General features: G+C 35.6%; 1 protein-coding gene across 6 annotated transcripts in view; it reads left to right on the top strand.

Moving 5' to 3' along the window:
* The window catches only part of LOC134532381 (histone-lysine N-methyltransferase SETD2), a 73,468-nt gene extending 54,052 nt beyond the window's left edge, over positions 1-19,416 (top strand). For 4 of the 6 annotated variants that reach the window (XM_063368827.1, XM_063368842.1, XM_063368821.1 and 1 more), the window contains 4 exons: positions 4,449-4,655; positions 10,609-10,686; positions 17,270-17,602; positions 18,622-19,416. In XM_063368827.1, the coding sequence (XP_063224897.1) occupies positions 4,449-4,655; positions 10,609-10,686; positions 17,270-17,602; positions 18,622-18,777 (774 nt within the window). In that variant the 3' untranslated portion in view covers positions 18,778-19,416. The remainder of the gene's footprint in view (positions 1-4,448; positions 4,656-10,608; positions 10,687-17,269; positions 17,603-18,621) is intronic. The other 2 variants (XM_063368846.1, XM_063368845.1) reach the window with 1 other exon arrangement.
* The last annotated feature ends 1,923 nt before the right edge of the window (positions 19,417-21,339 follow it).

Here is a 21,339-nt window from a genome sequence, read left to right as displayed (position 1 = left end):
CAAAAACGATTTATCAACACAAAATGTATGTCTAATGAATTTTCACATTAATTTCTACCAAACATTATTTTTACATTTGTTTGGCCTCCTAAAACTGCAGGTCGCCTTATATTCGGGGTCGCCTTATATTCGGGCCAATACGGTATTTATTTTGCTGGGTCGTGGAAACATAAACTTCTTGTTTAAGTTATAAAATGGAAAAGTTATACAAAAGCCAGTACATCCAAAATTTATTGGTTTTATTTTTATATTTTTCTCTCATGCATGAAAAGAAAATATAAACTCTTTTCACAATAAGGTTTGATTTTCAGCAAACTGTCAGACTATTGTTACCAGGTTAGCTAATGGTGTTTAATTTTTATTTATTTTGTTACATTTTATGGTTGTGCTGGGATTAATTTTTTAGATGGAAAAATTTTCGGGTTGAAAAGAATTATTTCCTTTGGGAATTAGGACAGGATCGGCAAAAAAAAATTAGTGGGACATACAGTTCTAATTCTGTATAATCAAGATATTTCCTTAAATGTCCTTCATAAAATTAAGGCTTGGGTAGTTGCGAAGCCATTAAATCGAGTCTTTAAGGTGTTCTAAGTTTACACTGTTTGGGTCAAAATCTTAAATTTTTGAAGATAAAGCTAAGTTTTGAGGAAGATGTAAAAATTTAAGACTCAGTTTGCAAGGAAATCTTTGAAAGCAGTTACAGACTATAATATGTTAAGCAAATAAGGAAATAATGGCCGAAATTATAAGTAGTAGAATGCAATTCATATTCCTCTGTTCCTTCAGAATGGTAAAACATTTGGAGAATGGTTAAAATATAATGTACGCTGTACACCTCTAATATTTATTAATTTTTTTTTTTAATTTTAATTTTTTTTTTATTTATCCTCTGAAAATTAATTCCTTTTAAAAGAATTTTCAGTGTAACACATGGATTATTTTTTTGTTTTAATTACAGTGTAGGAAAACAGGAGAAGCTTTAGCATACTTCCTCTTGATCTGTCCAGTGTATGCATGGTGTGGTAATTCGAGCCAATGTTTTCTTACAGTCTTGTATGTCAACCTGCCGGTAATTGCGGAGGGGGCAGAGGTACCGTATTTACTCGTGTATAGCGCGCACCATGATTTTTGCAACAAATTCCAAAGAAAAAAAAATTGAAATTTTTTTTTCCCATAAATAAATTTTACTAACATTTTGTGGTACCTGATTATTTAAATTTATGTGTGGTGATGCGTCAGGAAAATACTTAAACTCTGCTGTGTAGATGGAAGATAATGAAGCGCTGTATCGTCACAACTGGTATGTGGAAGGGAGGGAGGGAGGCGTGCCGCGCTACGTTGCTAAGCTGGCTCGGAGAACTAGATGACTCACCGGTCGCTGCTGGGACGAGGAATGGTGGAAGCGAAGAAAGCGATCAGAGGAGGGGGGTGGGGGGAACTGGTGACAACATTCTCTCTCTCTGTCTCTTTTTTTTACTAGCTTCTGAGCTGGCTTTCTGTAAAGGGGGAGGTCTAAAAATAAACAAGAGACCATGATGTGCGAGCTTGCGTGCGCACGTACGTGTGTGTGTGTGTGAAACAGAGGCCTTGTTGCTTGTGCGTATGTGTGGGGGCTGGCCAGAAACGTCACCCGTCACCGGGCAGTTAACGACTTCCACTCCTCCTCCCCGCCTGACTTTTTTTTTTCCCGTGTATAGCGCGCATCCTTATTTTTTTCCTTTACTTGAGGGGAAAAAAGGGCGCGCTATACACGAGTATATACGGTAATTCCCAGAGCTGTAAATACAAACATCGCCGGCGAAAATCATGCTGATAGTTCTTATCCATGTTTAACAACGTGACTGATCCTCTTCGCGGTTAAAACACAGCTAGTCGGACACCAGTGATGTTATTTGCAGCTTCAAGCAACAGCGTTAATACCTGCTATTACTATATACTACTCTAAGAAAAGATCTTCGGAATCCTCAAAGTTTTTTAATCTTCCTGGAGACTAAGACAAAGAAAATTAGTCTTCAGTTTGACTTCAATTTTCCAAAGCTTCGCACACCCCTAGAAAATAACCGCATATCTTATGAATTTTTTCTGCTTGTGGTATTTTAAAGTCTTATGATGATACAAAGTTTGTAAAAAATCCTATTGTTGAATGAAGTGTGTGGTGTTTCTGAATTTACGTACATCAGTAACAGACAGAGATTGATGGTTGTGTTAATATTTTACAATATCTTGTTTTCCGTTTACTAGAAAAGGTTTGCTAGTATACGTTATAATTTATTGGGAAAGGTGTTCTTGTGCTATTTGTTAAAATATATTTTTATTTCATAGAATTTTTTTTTCTCAAAAATGGATGTATTTTTTTAGTTAATGTTATTTTATTTCATGTTTTTACTGCCTATATAAATAACAAACAATAGGTTAAATATATTTGCATTTGTTCTTGTTCAGTATTTAGCTCTGAAAATGTGTAGGTTACTTTTTTTTATGGAAGTGTTACTTTAAGTCAATGCTTGATTAAAAGAAAAGAAAAAAGTAATTTGTCAATATAATTGGAAAATGAATGAGGGTACTCAACATCTCGCCATAGGGGTACTTGGAAGCGACGAGGGATGATGAGACAAGAGTGGAGCATTGATAGAATGAATTGGTTTGGAAAGCCACCGGCCCATGGCAATCTCTGCCACTTTAAAAACATTCAAGCCCAGATTGCCTGGTTGGGTAGCGAGTGGTCGGAGCACTCAGCCATAACGGCTCCTCAAGATGATTGTGGCCATAAAAGATGAAAATTGTAAAGAATAATTATCAGCCGATCACCTGAAGCCTGGCTTTGTTTAATATTTTTGTTAGAAAAAAAATTATTTTACAGTAATATGGATGTACCGTAAGGCACAAATTAACTTAGGTCAGAAAGAGTTGGTAACTCTCTTAAAAACAAAGAGAATGACTTAAGAAATTTTTTTTTTAAACTTGACTCGAAAGCAGACATCTAGAAAAATTTCATTGCAAATTAAGTTTCATCTGAAGGTAATATCATGTCACAAATAATGAGAGCTAAATTAAATTAGCTTGTATGTGTTTGAACATAAGATCATAACTTGTAGTAAATAAATTAATACATGTCAATAAAAATAGTTTATTAAAACAATCATCATTTATAAATACACAATTATAATTGTTATATGTAGTGTGATACATAATTTATTCATTTTAAAATCACGATGTACTGAACGATACAGAAGTAGGTGATCACGCCAAAACACCCAGCATACGACTTGCAAGACCTGAGGCCTCTTGATCCTGGACATGGAAGTACTAACTCATACTTGTTTATACACATGCAATTAGGGTGGCATTCTGTGAGGAAAATATATGACTGAAGAGGCGCTGCTTTCTGTGGTAATCCTAGAACTGTCCAAAGCCCATAAGCTTTTAACAAGAGACTGCTCTTGTTTTACTTACTGTCAGACTGTGACACAGTGTAGAGTTCGTTGGCTTCTGTGATAATGAGGAAGGGGAACGAAAGGGTACTGATTATCCTTACGCGCCTCACTTTCAAACGTGTTAATGTGTCTGTGTCGCTACGTAATTAGCAAGTTAAGAATAAGCTTCACAACTGCAGAAAGATGGCCGGCATTTGTCAAATTGCAATTTCATAAACATAAAGGATGAAGTCTTGTTTTAACTACTACATATCTTGTTTTTAAATTCTGCAGCACATCTTTATAAAAACATAGCTCTACAGATAAAGCACTGGAAATGCACACACCCATAGACTCAGGTGTAAGGTTGGCTGGACTCTGTGAAAATTAAAAAAAAAAAAAATAACAGGTTCAAGCTGTATTTTTTTTCCTTTTAAAGCTACTGTTTTGCGAGCTCTGTGCAACTTGCTACCAGATGTGCGAACTCCGTGCAGCAGCAACATAAAGTAGTCACTACTGTTGTGTAAAACAACCCAATATGTGAGATAAAGTAGCATCTTTAAGCTCTTCAAACATGATTCAAACAAATGGAGAATCAGCATGTGTGGCTTTCGTATTGGTTAACTGCCCAGCTCAGCTCTAGTTGGATTCTCTGATAAAATAACACTTTGAATGGAAATATAAGTTAAAATAGGATAGGGAATAAAGACCATTACTGAAATGAAAAATTAGGTAATACATGCAAATCTACATGTCAAAGTTTTTTTTTTTTTTTTTTAACTAGTCATTGTTAAGTGTTGTAAGTTGTTTTAAATACATATATTGTTGTCCATATAGCCAACTTTTTTTTTATTAATGATAATGAAGACAAACTCTTAATTTGGAACTTCATATGTTTGGGTTTATAGAATTTTCTGCATCCCAAAGGCAGTCAGTAGTGAATGTTTGTATTTTGGTTTATACACTTTGTTTTGTGTTTTGTGAAATGTAATTATCATTCTTTCAGTTTACTGTATTTATTTTTCATGTGCTTAGGTTGGTGGTGATGAAGAAGAAATAGAAGATGAGGAAATGGAAGACTTGTGTGAAGAGAGATTAGAAGAGGAAACAAATGTTTGTGCTCCCACTGAGGAATCGCCTCAGTTACCACTTCCTGAACAAACTGAGAAAGTTGTAGAGCAAACCGATGAAAAAAGCAGGGAGAAAAAGCGTGAAGGATTGGTACAGGAGCGAATCATAAGTGTAAGTAAAAGACTTAAAATGCATATTTGAAATTTTAATATAATTAACTACAGTCAAACCTCTCTGAAACGACCCCTCACGGTTCCCAGGAATAGGGTCGGAATAGAGGGGGGGTCGTAATAGATGTTTTCCGAAATTTTCAGTTGATTTCAACCCCCCCCCCCCCCCCCCCCCCCCCAACCCCTTTTCCCAAACCGCTACTCGCTAAGAAACCAGCCATACAATGGCAGGATGCTGTCACTCACAATGCTAGACGGCTGTGCTTTAAACCTTCATGACAAGTCCGTCGCCCTACAGGCCACCTCTAAAGAAAATATGTCAATAGACAGTTTATTTTTACTGGTTAGATTACATGTACGATTTCTTGCTTGCCGTAGTTAAATACACTAGAACCCCGATGTCACGAACCCCGGATTTAACGAAGCAGTGATTTTACGAATACATTCTCGAGAACCGTCAAAAAATTGGACATTTTGACCAAAATGTGAAAATCAGAAGAAAAAAAATTTAAAACAAAACAAAATGAAAGATTATTAAAATCTGTTAACTTTAACACACAGCGTATTTTTTGTGTCGGCTTTAATATTTCCAATAATGTTCATGTGAGAATAACAAAAAAATAATGGGACATTTCCTTTAAAAATACGGCAGCAGTAGCTTGTGCAACGTAAGTGGGAGCGCGGGAATATCGTCTAGACAGGCTGGCGGCAGCACAGGCGGCGGATGCATGACGTCATACGGCTTACCTCTCCTTCCCTTGTCTAGACTTCAAGGTTCATCCCTCCCAGGCATACAAACCATCGTGTCTCTCTCCCCCTCCTACTTCAACGTCCTTTGGCATGTGAAACTGTCAACATCCTTCCTCACCTTCACCAAACTGTGTGCGACTAAAGCCAGGTTTGTATAGTCCAGTTCTGGTAAAATGAAAAATTTTTAAGGGCCCCCGCGACAGCCATTTACCGTTAATTGTTTTGATACAAATTGTTTGTTAGTTACACAACATTATTTCTGAAGGAAAATCACTGAAACTTCAAAATTTATTTAATGGAAAAATTTAGCAGGGCCGTAAAAGTATTCATTTTTGCCGCAAATGAACTATACTCGCCCTTCCTGCCGGACAACATTCTCGGCGCGTGACGCATGGCAACTACAGTCGTGTGCCGCGCACAGCCACGAAAAACCTACGCAATTTCCAAACTATACTATATATCCGACTGGAGTCTGTTTACGAAAAGCATTTAAGAATTTGTTAATGGTTCTTTTGAGATAAAATGGCTAAAAGACATGTTTTCGAAGTTTTAGGTGTAAAAAACCCGTTACAAATTTCTTGAAAGTATCATAGGGAAATGCATTACACCTTTATCTTTATTTTTCCGCCATATAATGTTATGGTCACCGCTCAAATTTCACTGTTATCTGACGGGAACGAGATGACTGCGCGCCAGTTCAGAAGCCTTGCACTTAGAGGTTTTACCGCGCTAGAACTACCATTGAGCGTCGATCTTATCATCCCGCTTCACTAACACACACGCTGACCAGACGGCGCCCTAAAGCTGATTAGAGGAAGCATGTAGAAATGCAAGGCAGGAAATTTTTCCAGCTTATCAACCAGGACCCGGGCAAGTCTTGACTATTAAGCTTTTCACATTAAAATATAAGAGACTTGTATTGTGTAATTTCGGTGTTTATTAGCGGTTTTTCTTAAAAATCGCTTTTTTCGCATTTTCCATATAAATTCGCGGAAAATTTCGCGATTTCGCGATTCACCATATAATCGTGGCCCTAGTTATTGCTCGCGCGAGAGGAGAACGTGGAATGTTAGAAGAAAGATAAATGCGGGGTAGACAGACGGCAGCCAGTGTGTTTCCTGCGCGGGGAATAAGTGGCGTAGCCTTTTTTTTTATGCTGGGTGAAGCGACCTTTTTCTATCAACCCACGGGAAAAATTAATTGCTTGAGCTGTCAAAATAAACATCGCTGCGGCAGTTAAAACAAGTCGAGGCGGGCGTGCATCCAGTCGGTCGCTGTGTATTGTCAACCGATAGTAATCAAAATCAAGAGAAATCCAGCAGGTAGCTTTGCCTTAACTGCGTACCACACTAGACACTCGCAATAAGCTAAACGTAAACACGTTGCCACAAAAACCTTTATCTGCACCCTGCCGACAAAGGGACGTGGAATGGGGGTTGTTAAGCGCTGACAGCGGTCGACAGGAAGCACTCGGCAAGAGAAACGCAGCAACACGTTACTCACCACAAGAAACTTATTTTCTGTCTGTTTATCTTCGGATTTTCGGCAATTTTTTCACGGTTCCTCGAAATCGGGTTGTAATAGAGAGGTGGTCGCAATAAATGGGGTCGCAACAAAAAGGTTTTACTGTAATCAACGGAAAGCTATTTGCTTGTTTTTTAAGGGTGCAGACTAACACACGTTTGCTTATTGTTCTAAATATTCAGACAACGATTGTTGGTGCTTGTCCATGATTGTCTGCAGTGGTATTGCGGCAAAAGATGGCAGGCTCCCTTACAAAATGTCTGTGATCAAACTGAATATGCAAGGTGCTAGCTGTAATGATCTGTTAACTTGGGCGTGCTATTTTAGTTGGCAGTGGAGCATTTCTTTTTTCCTCATTACCATTTCTGGCTGGCTTACACCTTTTCTGACTGGTCCTTTGAGTGTTGTTGTGCAGACTTGGCCTCCGTTTGCGTTGTAACGATGCGCACTGCACCGACCAGGTGTCAGTGTGCAGAGCCGTGCCAAGGAAATACACACTGTGTGTATCTCTGAGTGCACAACTCTCTCAATCTTTCTTCTTCAGCATGCAGATTGTAGTGTTTTAACTGCTTTGGCAATTAAGTCATAAAGTACATACTATGTCTCGGGCATTATGTTGTTCACCTATTTTATTTATAAAAATGTTCGCACTGCCCTATTTTTAATACAACTTTTTTTTGTTATTTTGTAATTCACATTTTTAAAAGAAAGGTCTTTTTTTACAGTTAAATTAAACCAATAAATATAATATTTACATACATACTTCATTTTAAAAGCAAGACCTGCGTGTGATTATCAGTATTGAAAATTTAAGCTTAATTTATTGTTCTACAATTAGTACATTTATTGATCTATGTGACTTTAGATAAATGTCAACTCTTTGACATAAGAGCAGAAGGTGTTTATTGAACAATAAGTTTCATTAACAGTGACACTATTGCATTATACTTAACCTTATTAGTACAGGGTAATTATAAAGTCTGTGAAACATTTCAAAAAATCGGTACAGTGAAATGGCTAAGAATTATGTTACAAATTATATGCCACGTGAAAGAAAAACTCTCAGTTTTTTTTTTTCCCCACTAGTTATAAATGTTCTATGTGTCCACCTTGCGTCACACGACACACATCTAATCGATAGTCCAATTCTGCCCATACCCCACCCAGAATATCAGGAGTGATGGTAAGAGCAGCTGCTACGATGCGGTGTCTCAATTCGTCAAGGTTCTGTGGTAGAGGTGGAACATAAACACTATCCTTGATGTATCCCCACAAGTAAAAATCGCAAGGTGTCAAGTCCGGTGATCGTGGTGGCCACGGGAATAGCACTTGGTCAGCGGCCGCCCCACGGCCCATCCAGCGATGTGGCAACGTCTCATTCAGATAATCTCATACCACATTGTGGTAATGAGTTGGAGCACCATCTTGTTGGAAGATGAAGACCCTGCTATCAGCTTCAAGTTGTGGCATAAGCCACAATTGCAGCATGTCGAGGTAGGTGATACCAGTGACAGTTCTCTTAGCGAAGAAGAAGGGGCCATAAACTGTCTTGTTTGACATGGCACAGAACACGTTAACTTTTGGCGAATCTCGGATGTGTTCGAGAGTTGCATGTGGATTCTGTGTCCCTCATATGTGTGTGTTATGTCGGTTGACTCTTCCTGAGAGATGAAAAGTTGCTTCGTCACTGAAGATTAATTTGCTTGCAAAGTCATTGTCTTCAAGACGGTTCTGCATGGCAATGCAGAACTGCAGTCGGAGCAATTTGTCATCGAGGCTGATGGCTTGCAGAAGCTGCAATTTGTACGGCTTCACTCTTAATCGCTTACGAAAAATTTTCCACACTGTTGGCTGAGGGATGTTCAATTCTGCACTAGCCCGATAAGTTGACTTCGTGGGACTCCGCACCATCACGTTCCGTACACAATCCACTGTCTGTAGTGACACGCCTGGCCGACCCAACCGTTTTGCGTCGCACAAACAGCCGTCTTCCTCGAATTTCTTTTACTACTTCATTATGCTATTGTAAACTGGTGGTGTTTTGTTAAACTTACCAAGGAAAGCTCTTTGAACACTCACTACCGATTCGTTACGGACGTATTCAAGCACACAAAAGGCTTTCTCTGCCTGGTTCGCAGCCATTTTCAGCAACTACATGCACTAGCGCCCCTGTCGGTTGTTTTTTAAAATAGCTTTTTGGCGCTACATTCAAAAAAACTTTGAGAGTTGTTCTTTCACGCGGTATATAATTTGTTACGTTATTCTTTTCCATTTCGCTGTACCGATTATATGAAATGTTTCACGGACTTTATAATTACCCTGTATTTTGAGTAAAACTCCTCTGTCATAATTAATTACCTGATATGGTATTTGGTGAATATGAACAGTGCATCACACTCGTTTAGTGAGTGAGGGTCATGGATTAGATCTTGACTGTCGTTTATGAGCTTTGAGTTAGTATGCAAATGACTCAGGGCTCACTTTAACCTTCCTTTTACTTGTCTGATATACCTGGTGAACAATGTGATTGCTGTTAGTTGTTTCCTGTTTAGCCCTTGCCTGCCTAAAGTGTACATTAATAAAATAAAAATAAAAAACAGGAAAATAAACTTTTATTTAAAGAAATGCTTAGTAGGTCTTTAATGCTTTAGTAAAACTAAAACATTAATATTAATTACTGTAAGAAGTAAAAATTATATGATTTGTAATGACAGGAATAATGCGAACAAATCTGAATTTGTACAATTTTAAGGGTAGGATTTTAAATCTTCCCCATGGTAGTAACAGACCCCCAATTAATTATGTTTTGTTTATACCTGCACAATTTAGTTTACTATTTTCAGAAGAATAAGTTACACCACTAAACATGTGTGCCCAAGAAATCTTGCATGGTTTTGATTTGTTCTTTCCATAAAGGTTGTTAAGGAACCATGAGAAAGCAGTCAGAGCAGTTTGTTAGTTTTGGCTTTTTACCTATGTAATAACATAGCAGTATCAGGGGTTATTATGTGACAAACAGTACCACCTGCATTTATGATCTAATCAAAATAACATGTATGTAATGTAGACTTGAAAAAATATGTGTAGGCAAGTTTGCATGGCTGACTGAAGTTACGTGAGGGAAGCTGGGACAGAGGCCTCTGGTAACTGATTAAGAGTGAAGCAAATATTTTAAATGGTTGGAGGTTTTGCCAGTACCGCTACCCGGGGATGTTAAAAATGGGGTGTGATAAGGGCTCACATGCAGACAGTGGATACACGAAGGTAAAGAGCGGGCAAGGTAACTCAGAAGTATGAAGTAAGGCAGGTATTATAAATACTTTACTGGTCTTTACTCTTCCATTGTCTTTTAGGATAGTTTCATGGTTAAAGAAAGGCTATTAACAGTATAACTGAAGAAAGATCATGCGAGGGAGCATCTTAACCTATTCTCTCCGGTGTTGAAGTTCCACAGGCTGTGTTGGCAAGCAAGCATAGTATTTTCATGTAGGATTTTTTTTTTTGAAGCATGTGTTAAAAGTGAAGTAAGAAATAAATAATTGAAGTAATGTTAACCGTGTGTAGTGGTTTGTTTGAGGGGCGAGCACTTGTTCGGGAAGCAGTGTTAGCAGCAGGTAGTTAGTTGGTGGTGTAGTTGTGCAATAGCCGAGCAGCCGTGGCAGGCGTCCCTCCTTTTGCAGAAAGAGATGCCCAGGAGCCTGGAGCCAGGCCCGGGAGACGTCTGTCCACCCACGCTCCCTTCTGACGCTCTTAAACAGGCAAGTGGTCCCTGCCCATGCCTCCCCTGTAGGCGTTGCTGGCCCGCAGAACAGAACTGGCTGCCCCCCTGCACCCGGGCCGTCACAGGCCCTTCTGCCCTCACGACCGGCACGCGGATGTTTCCCAGTCGCACCGTCACTTCCGTCGTAGAGAAGCACTTGACCCGTTAGCGATTCTGGTACAAGCAGCTCTTGGCAACTGAACACCTTCAGTTCTCTTCTGCTTGAAGCCCTAAATGTTCCACATGTCACGTTTAAAAAAAGAGGGGGGGGGGGGGGGGGTGTTTGTCTGTAAAGTCGGTTTACGGACGATAATTTTACGTGATAACGTCATAAGAAGAAAACATTGATGAAAAAATTGCATACTTTTTAATTTTCAAAATATTATTTACAGTTTTTTGCAAATTTAATTTAAATAATTTGTTTAAATATAATCATGAACAATTAGTTAAAAAAGCCCGCCTTAACCTGTTTGATATTGTAGAAGATTTTCTCGCACGGTGGTTGTCCGGTTCTTGCACGCTCTGCTCAGGCAGAACGTGACAATTTTTTGTGCGTGCAGCCGGCGTTCATCGATTTATAAGACGTTATCACGTCAAAAAAATTATTCAAATAAGTTGAGCTTGTGATGTATTACTATATGCTGTTTATTTACTGCATGCCAGTCTTGTACATGTTTGGCAGTTCTGCTATTTTTTTGCGTTATTTTTTTTTTAAAGATGGATTTTTTGGGGAGTCTGATAGATTATCTTTACCCATGTGTAAATATTTTGCACAAATATATTTTTCAATGAAGTATTACCTAATACTATTATGACCAGTTTTGGTTTTCTGTTAAAGAATTGTTTCGGTATTAATATTTTTTGTGAAATATTTATAAGACTTTTTACATTTAGTATACCCATGTTTTAGTTAATACTTCAGTTGAGAGATTCTATAGTCTTTGACATATTTACATCATCACACTCTGAGGCAAGATGTCTGAGCAACTAGTTACTTTTTCAAGCTTTGACCAAAAAATGCAAAATTTTCTTTTCCCATCAAAGACAAAAGTGAATGTAACAAGCCATATATGAAGGTTTTAATGTAAGAAAATTACATATGTAAATATACAACACCCGACCTGGAAAATTAGGAATACTTGAATCAGACAGAACTTTTTTGGCACCGGGAAATTCTTAAGATTCCCGTGAATTTATTAAAACCATCAGGAATTATCTGTTTGCCTAGCAAAAGAAAACAGCTTAGTTGAAAAACTGCACTCTGCCTAAAAACTGTGTCACCTAGGCCCGTTCTACAATTGACGTGAAACAAAGGTGAATCATGTAAACGGAGATTGAGCTCTGGGAGCGTAGTATCTATAATGGCATGCATACGGATTAGCTCAGCAATGCATTGTTTGGTTTAGTATAGGTTGGGGGAAAATGCTTATAGATTTCATATTTTTCCAGAATTATTTTAAAACTTAGTAGAAGTACGAGATTTTTTTTTAGCCACAGGTTTAGCCATCCTAAAATTGTATGTTACAATTCCTTTAAAAAAAAAGTACATTGGCATTGAATAAAATTGTGGGCAGGTTTTCTTTGAAATTGTATTTATGTTAAGCATTTACTAAATGAGAAAAATTATTTTTAACTTTATTTTAATTGAATTTAGATGTGACATAAAAGGTTTGATTAAATTTTGTAATAGTTTAGTTAATACAAACATCGTCACTGCAAAGTGTCAAAATTATGGTCTCTTCAGGTTTGTATTATGGAGGTTCGTATATTGTTACCATCAGTTCTCATTTCAGTTTAATTTTCTAGGTGGTTACATATCAGATTTTGTTTTAGTGTTTGGTATCCCTGTTAAAGGTATATTTACGCCTGATAACGCAGCATGGTTATGGTCCTGAGCATGCTGGCTTAAAGACATTTCATTGTTCAGCAGTTGAAGTTTTTTTTTCGCTTCTTCTTTCTTACCTTATACTTTTGATGTGTTTCTTTCCAAGTTAACTACTTAAATTAATTATTGCTCAGAACTTGTTAATCATGTTAATATTGCTTTTTCATAATTTTCTCATGAATGAAAAAAATTTACAGTACAAAAAATAATTAGAATGTTAATGGTTTTATTAATTACATAAAATCTTACTAAATAGGTATTAGTAACTGGATTAATGTGGTAAGTAATATATATAATTGACTGTAAAATAATTTTAAAAAAAGAATATTTTTATATATTACTTTTTTACATACTAGAAATACTTAACTAAAATTTAACAGAAAAAATTTTTTTTAATAACTTTTGTTGTCTACCACTTTAATAATTGTGGTTTATTAACAAAAATATAACTTAAGAAGGGTGTATAAATAAAATTCTAGAAGGCAGACATTCAGTATACTTAGTGTTACAAGCATGCAGTTCATAACTCACAAGAAACAACTTCACAAGTTAAATGTGTCATTTGGAAAGTTAACAAAAATATATACAGTGTAAACTCTATAAAACGACACTTAACGGACTGAGTATTTTTCGGCGTTATAGAGAGTGGTCGTTAAATGGAGAGAAATAAAATATATCATTTTACTATTCTATAATAAAATGTATTTTCTAATATAGTACATAATTTACACATGTACATTAATATTCGTACAAGTAACACTTATTGCGTATATATAGTCTTCTTCTTCTTTATATATTTATATATATATATATATATATATATATATATATATATATATATATATATTTATATTTATATATATATATATATATATATATATATATATATATATATATATATTGTAGACACGGTAGAGCGGCTAAATCCAAAACGTCTTCCAACATCACTGATCTTTTCTCCCGCCGCTATTTAGCATTTTAATAAAACTTTTTTGTCAATACACAAAGATTTTCGTTTACTTGCCATGTTTACAGTTCGAAAGTCTGTAAGGAACTACGATAATGATAACGTGTATCAACTTGACAAAAGTCTAGTGACCGAGGTAAACATGTGCAAGTTCATCATACAAAAACAGACAAAATTTCTTAGAATCTCCGGTGCGTCAGTTGAAGTAAACACGTGCTAGATAATACAACAACAAAACAGCAAACAAAAGAACATACACAGCTGCAGTTCTATTCAAATTCGGCATCTTAGAAAGTACTGCTTAGTGATTTATAATGCAAAATTGTTGTCGTTAAATAGAGTGAGCGTGACACTATATTGAGTGTATTATTGTATATAAAACAAGGTAAACCAACCAAAGTCAAGCATTTGTGATGTTATAAAGAGTTTACACTGTATTTGGTTAAAGTTAAGAGTCTGAAAAAGTTAAGTAATGAATGTTAAAAGTTATTAAAGAGCATAATTAATACATTATCTTCATTGAATTAAATCATTATTAAAAGAATTTCAATATCTTTATATAAAAAGCAAAAACATTAAACACTGTTCACATGAATATGATTTGTCATTTTATAATTTAGTCTCTTTGTCTTACGTGTGGTGTACTTTCTTTTTCCATCCTGATAATGTTGGTTTTTAGCATGTATGTTCGCACCTGTGGGGAAATTTTATAAATCCTTTATAGAACATGTATACCTTTAAAACTTTCTTTATGATGCATTTATACTTCCCTGTGAAAGCTTAAGCAAAAAAAGGAATAGGACATAATTAAAATAACAAGACCTACCAATCCTGAAACATGCTCTTTTGCTTTAAGAAACACATTTACCAAACACGTGTTTATAATTGTCATCATTTGTTTCATAATTTTTGTTTGCATGCATACCAAATTTTATTTACTAAAAAAATTTTTGCCAAAGTTTTTTTTTTTAGTACTGTTATTAATATATAATAACAATATTAAAAACTCGGAAGACTAGTACAGAGAAGCAGCAGTATCTTACTGCAGTAGCCTGTATGGCAAAAAGTGTAGAGCATGACAAATCTTATGGCCTGCAAACTTTGGCTAAATTACCAAACAGATATAAAGTGGACAATTAGGTCACATGCCGTTTGGAGTCTTCTTTAATGACCTGCTTCGTTTTCCTGACTTTTTGCCACATGTCTAGTACATGAAGCTGAAAACTTATAATGCATAGGTTATTAGCAGTCCATAATTTACAATTTCAGTGAAAAAATTTAGTTTGGATTCACAAAACATACATTTATACTATTTAAAAAAAAACTTAAAAAGGTGTGTAAATGTAGTTGCTGAAAAGAAATCTGAAAAATATAAATTAAAATTATTTTTGTGATGCAAAAACCAATTGATCAGTTATATTGCACTGCAGTAGACATACCACAAATATGAAATAACGTAGTGATGGAAGCAGCTACGCGTTGCGGGATTGAAGAAAATGATCAGTTAGGAGAAACTGCAAAATATATTTTTTTCCGTGATTTTGTTGTGTTGTGAAACCGACTATTCTGATTACAATTTGTTACTTCCCTCTTGCAAGATTCTCCTGTAAATAACAAACTTTTCCATCTGGCCAGAGGTAGTTGCATATCAGTGCTTGACCGTGTGAAGTCATCACAGTTTTCAAGACATATTGCCTCCTTTCAACACCAAAACCAATGTACCTTCAGAAGTTTGATTTGCTAATCAAAATTTTGAATATTCAAAGTTGACAGGTAATAAGTTGCAAATTTAATGACTAAGTTAAATTTCACCTGAAGTTTTAAGTTTTTGTTTTATTTTTTACAGTTTTTTTATCATTAATCACAAGTCTGCACGCACTGCATCGAAGTATAATTGTGTGTTGTGTGCAACTCTGCTGGTCTTTTCTAGGATAGACACTGTGTAGAGTTGACTTTATGACAAAACTACTAATTTTCTATGAACTGTGTTTCCCAGGTTCTAGTAGGGTTCACCGAGTTGTAACTTACATCACATCCGGACAATAATTCATGTGTTTGTAAAAACTTACAGATAATGTTATAAATAAAAGAACTAAACAAGATATGTACTTGTACTTAGAATTAGAATGCTTACTTTCATTTCTACAGTTTCAAGTTTACTTTATTTAATTAAAAAAATTATTCCATTAGTATTTTGTTCTGCAGAGGTGAACGGAAGTATTTTGTATCTGCTGCAAAACTTGTCTGTATTTCAAACTCTTCTTTTGAATTTAACTTCCACAAAATAAATTTTTAGCAAGTATTTGTGATACAATAAAGTGATCTTATATTACTGATTGCAAAATTCAGCTATGTTATACATTGGACTTTTAGTTCAGGATCTAGCATCCAGGCTTGTTTGGGTGCTTAGGAAATGAACCTAATTACATAGAACTAAAATTTCTGCCACATCATCTACAGTGTTCTTAAAAGTACTCTGAAAAAGTAATTGGGCTCAATTACAATTACTGTGATGATAATGTAACTAATTACAAGTAAAAATTACTTTACATAGAAGTAATCAGTAAAATTACAATTACTTTCCGCTACCATTTTAAAACTGACCTACGGTTCAATTTTTTTACACTTTGTTACATTAATAAACATACAAACATAAATGTTTTGTTAAAAAAATTATTTCATGTAATGATTAAATTTATTATCTTTAATTAAATGAATAATATTTGAGGACAAACTTGCTTGAATAACATCAAAAGACTTCATACAAGTAGCTACCTGTAATAAAAGTAACACTCTTTAAATTTTGGAATTGACCTTACAAAACAATTGCATTTTAAAGTTCTCATCAGGTAGATTCCCTCTCTTAATGGCAAAAACATCTTTACCAACACTAAAAAGACGCTCAACGGGAGCACTTGACAGCAGCGATGTGTAAAATTTTAAAAAAGCAGATTTTAGGATAGGGTAATGTTGGAGACACTGCAAGTCACTATTTTTGACCATAGATGTGCATACGATCGTAGCACTACAAGCGTAAAATTATAAACTTTACTAATACAAAAGTGTATGATCTTGTTCTTAATTGTATTCATTATAGGTTCCGAGAATAAAAGTAACGGCAAATAAATATAAAGTATTGATTACCTTAATGTATCGATTACAATTAATGTTATGTATTCCGATTACAAGTACGAATTACATTTTTTAAATGTATTTCGTTACAAGTACAAATTACTTGAAAAGTAATCGTTACAAGTAATGCGATTACTTGTAATTCGTTACTTAACAACACTGATCATCTAGCACCATAAGCATAATAAAAGCACTTCCCAGTTGACCTGAACACTTTTAAACTCTTGCCGTGGTTTTCCCATCGGTTAAGAAGGCGTTAAATTAGGGAACTGTACCTGGCCTTTTTATGTTGTCAGTCGAATAGAGTGTAAGATAGGCCATGTTGAAGTCACTTTTTGCATTTGTTGACAGGTATGTCAAAATGATCAGATTAGATCTAATGTACTGTAGTGTGGTGATAGTACAAATCTTACCAAATAGTTTGTAAAGGTTTACCTTCCATGTATTCATGCCTTCTTACGTAAAGCTTAAACATATTCAGTTACATTAAAAATATTTTACAAACTGTTTATAATCACAAAGTATTCAGAGACAGTGCTTAAATGCAGATGTAAATGTACTTTTTTCTGTGCGTTCACTTGTGTGTTTCTGTTTCAGCCTCGGCGAGAAGAGGACAAAGCAGACGCGATAAATTTCCGCGAGATAAAAGAGAAGCTGCGTCGCAAGAAGGAGAGGGAGCAGTCTCGTTCGAGGGAGCACGACAAGAGGCGGCATCACCGCTCGGGCCGACAGCGCTCCAGCCGGAGCGGCTCCGAGAAGACTCTCTCGATGGCCGCCGACACGTCCAGTGACTCCGCTCGCAAGATCAAAGACCAGTTCCGGTTGCAAATGGCCAGCGTCATAGTGCAGTACTTGAACCCGTATCGCAAGCCCGACTGTGCGCGCGGCCGCATCACCAACACCGAAGATTTCAAGCATTTGGCGAGAAAGGTTGGTATTTATTTGCATCAAATAATTTTTAGTATTTAGCTTATTGGTTGCATATTCTTAGATACTGTGAATAATTACTGTAGTGGTTTTCATATATTTTTTGTTACTACTAGATTTATTCATGACGTTGATCATGTGTAGAAAAGCTAGTACACCTGCCCCTCCAAGAATTGACCTGATTTGTCCCAAGAAAATAGAGTGCTAAACAAACACTTTCTTCCTTAAAAAATCATGTTTGTCAAAATATTTTTTTTTTTCCAACTATTGAAGTTGTTTGTTGACTATCATTTCAGTCATGTACAGTAATAATGATATGTTTAATGCATTTGTAGTACTTTTTTTTTAATGTTTAAACTACATTTGAAGAATAAACATTGTAAAACACAAATATAATATTAAATTCACAGGTCACTTTTTTTTACGTAGTAAAATAGGCCTTTAGGCATAACATTTCTTTACTGTGTTGGAGCTAACAACATTTCGGAGATATGAAATCATTATTTTATTAATATAGAAGCTCTGATTCAGTGTTTTATTTGATTAAATCAGCATAAACTTTGCATTTTTGTATTAATAAGAAAGATTATTTAACGTTAACTTAATTCCCACCTCTGTTTACTAAATGCGTGTCTGCCAACTGCAACACTGGAATCCCACACCACGTGACTTGCTCTAGCGCAGCCTGGTAGTGGCGAGGTGAACTAGCCCTGAAAGCTCCTGGCTCGCTCATATATCCCCTTGCTGCTTCATCTCGCTCTTAGGATGACATTCTTAACATGCTTGATAATTATTGATTGCACACATTGTTATAATATTAAAAACTCTGGATGTCTTATTCTTGCTCTGTTTGAATCTTCTTGAAACTTTATCCTTGTACCCAATCACAGTTAACTTTTGCTTGTCACATGACACAAGACAAATTTAATTACATACGTAGTCATTTGTATGTGCTCGTTTGTGTGATCCCTTCTCGACTCTGTCCTCATGTTTTTCACTATGTTTACTTTATTTGTTTGCAGCTGACACATTTTGTGATGGTGAAGGAGTTGAAACACTGCCACAGTGTTGAAGATCTCGAGTGCAACGAGAATGTGAAACACAAAGCTAGGGATTTTGTGAAAAAATACATGACAAAGTATGGCGCAACATACGAGAGACCAAAAAATGATAACTGAATGGTGTATATTTTGTTATGATCAATGTAGATGTGTGTATGTCACAGAAGGAGGCAAAACTTATCCCAGCTCTGTGGAATTTCCTTTGAGTTTTGCATTTACAAAACTATATCATAGTACTAAGTGTTTATGAATTTTGTAGGAATGAATTGTTAATGTAAATAGTTTGCAGTATTTTTGCTGTAGGCAATGTAATTTTTTTTTGTGAATCAAGTATAGTTTATTTAATCACCGAAATCGTCATATTAACATTTTTTTCTATTTGTTCTTGTACATGAGAAAAACTGGCTAACAGTACTGCCTGTATAAAAATCGTTATTTTGCAGTTTGTTGGTGGGGTGTATAAATTATGAATGTGTTTTAATTTTATTTGTTGAGAGCTGTAGCTGCTGTGAATGTGCCATGTGACCTCTGATAACTTTTAGAATTTTATCACCACATGAAAAACATAATGGGTGTTGTTCCGAAATACCCATTTTTGGTGGCTGTGTTTACACACACATTGTGTTAGATTTTATCGATAACTGATTTCAAATATACTGTACTTGGTCGTACATCATGATTTATATTTATTGATTATGATTCTGTATATTATAAGAAATTTTTTGGCAACAAAACAAAAATAAAATGTTGAAAAAACTTGTTACTATTTGATTCCTATTTCACAGCTTCCTTCTGCCGGTATTTTGATATTGAAAAATTAATTCATCAATTTTGTTTGGCAGTGGGCATTTATGATTTTTCCATCATTTGTGCATAAATGATGTAACACGAGCTTTTCAAGGTATGTAACTGAAATGTATGAGGGGGAACCCAAAAAAACTGGATTTTTGTATAAAAAAATTATTTATTAACTTTTTTTACAAAATTCCTTTAGTCACCTTCAAATTACTCTCCATTAGATGCTATGCACTTGTCAAGTCTTTTTTTCCACTGTTTTAAGCACCTCTGGAACTCAACTTTGGTATCCTCCAGTGCCCTTTGTGAAGCTGTTTTTACCACCTCCACATCATCAAAACGTTTCCCTTTTATATTTTTCTTCATTCTTAGGAACAGGAAAAAGTCGCATGGGGCTAGACCTGGCCAATATGGAGGGTGAGGAACACAGACCACTCCTGAGAGGCCAAATAGCAGTTCACTGTAAAGGAACCAAAAAACAATACTATGATCAAACGTTAATCTACAAACTGATGCTGTCTGTGAAGGTGTCTACTAACCCCATCTAGCGGGAGAACTCTCTACTACGTCTACAAATGGCAGCGTGCTCAGGCTCTTTTTTTGTGTGTGGAAGGGGGGGGGGGGGGGGTTCCCCTCTCTCGTACAGCATAGCTTCCCTTCAGTGAACAAAGTGAGGCATACACAGGTAAAGGATGACAACGCTGTGATACGGTGCAGTTTGTTTCTGAACCACCTCCCCTCCTGCGTATGCTAATTGTTGATAACACGGTCTGCAAAAAAGCACCAATTTAAATTTTTTGTTATTTTGCAAATAAAAAAAAATGGTTTGGTAGAGCATTTTCATTATTAAAGAGATACTTGGCAGCAACAATATCAAATTATAAATTATATGTATACCTAAGCAATACTGATGTAAGATTATGGATATGGTCTGTATGATAAACACAATGTGTGTTTGTAATTATAATGACATAAAATAGTTACAGTGATCTAGTGATACCACTTGCGAGGTCGAACCTGGATTTTTCACTCGTACTCCCATTTCTCCCCACGCATTCATTCCAGCAATGCTCCACAGACACATCATCCGTCATATCTAATGAGCCTCACGTCGAAGTAGTCCATTCATTCACTACATCATGGTTCATTAATGACTGTGGATTTCAAACGTGTGCAAGGATCAAGTGAGTGTTTTTTAGCGGCAATGGTTTCAAATTAATAGTTGTAAAATTATTATTTCCATATTAATTACTGTAAAAGTGGCTGGGAAAGTATACTTGGCTTTTAAAGTTATCAAATCACAAGATGTTATAATGTGACCCAGTGTGAACCCTGTCCAACTAGCACAAATGTGCACAAATCAGGAGATGATTTATTGTATCATTAATGATAATCATAACCTAAAACAATATCTAGACTATAAGCTTAGAACATTTTCGGGTAATACCTACATACTTTTTTCCATTAAAATCTAAACATGTTGAAGCCAACTACTAAATTTTTAAAATTGCTTTTAATCTCACTTATTGCCAGAAATTAACACTATTTTTTGGTTGCCTGCTGCATACACATTCTAATTCCTTTTAACTTCGCCTTTATCCTGGCCTTAGTGTTGTTACAATCAACAATTCTAATAGATGGGATGATTGTGAGTGCTTACAGAAAGTTTTGTAAACCAGTCCATGTTATCAACAATAGATGTTTTGTATTTTTAATTGACTAAAAAAAAACTAATCAGTATTGTGTGTAATCTCCAGTGATGTTGTTAAAAGTACTCGGAAAAAGTAATTGGGCTCAATTACAATTACTGTGGTGATAATGTAACTAACTACAAGTAAAAATTACTTTACATAGAAGTAATCAGTAATATTACAATTACTTTCC

Source organism: Bacillus rossius, chromosome 1, assembly GCF_032445375.1.
Source record: "Bacillus rossius redtenbacheri isolate Brsri chromosome 1, Brsri_v3, whole genome shotgun sequence".
NCBI lineage: Eukaryota > Metazoa > Arthropoda > Insecta > Phasmatodea > Bacillidae > Bacillus > Bacillus rossius.
This window is presented reverse-complemented; position numbering and strand designations above follow the sequence as displayed.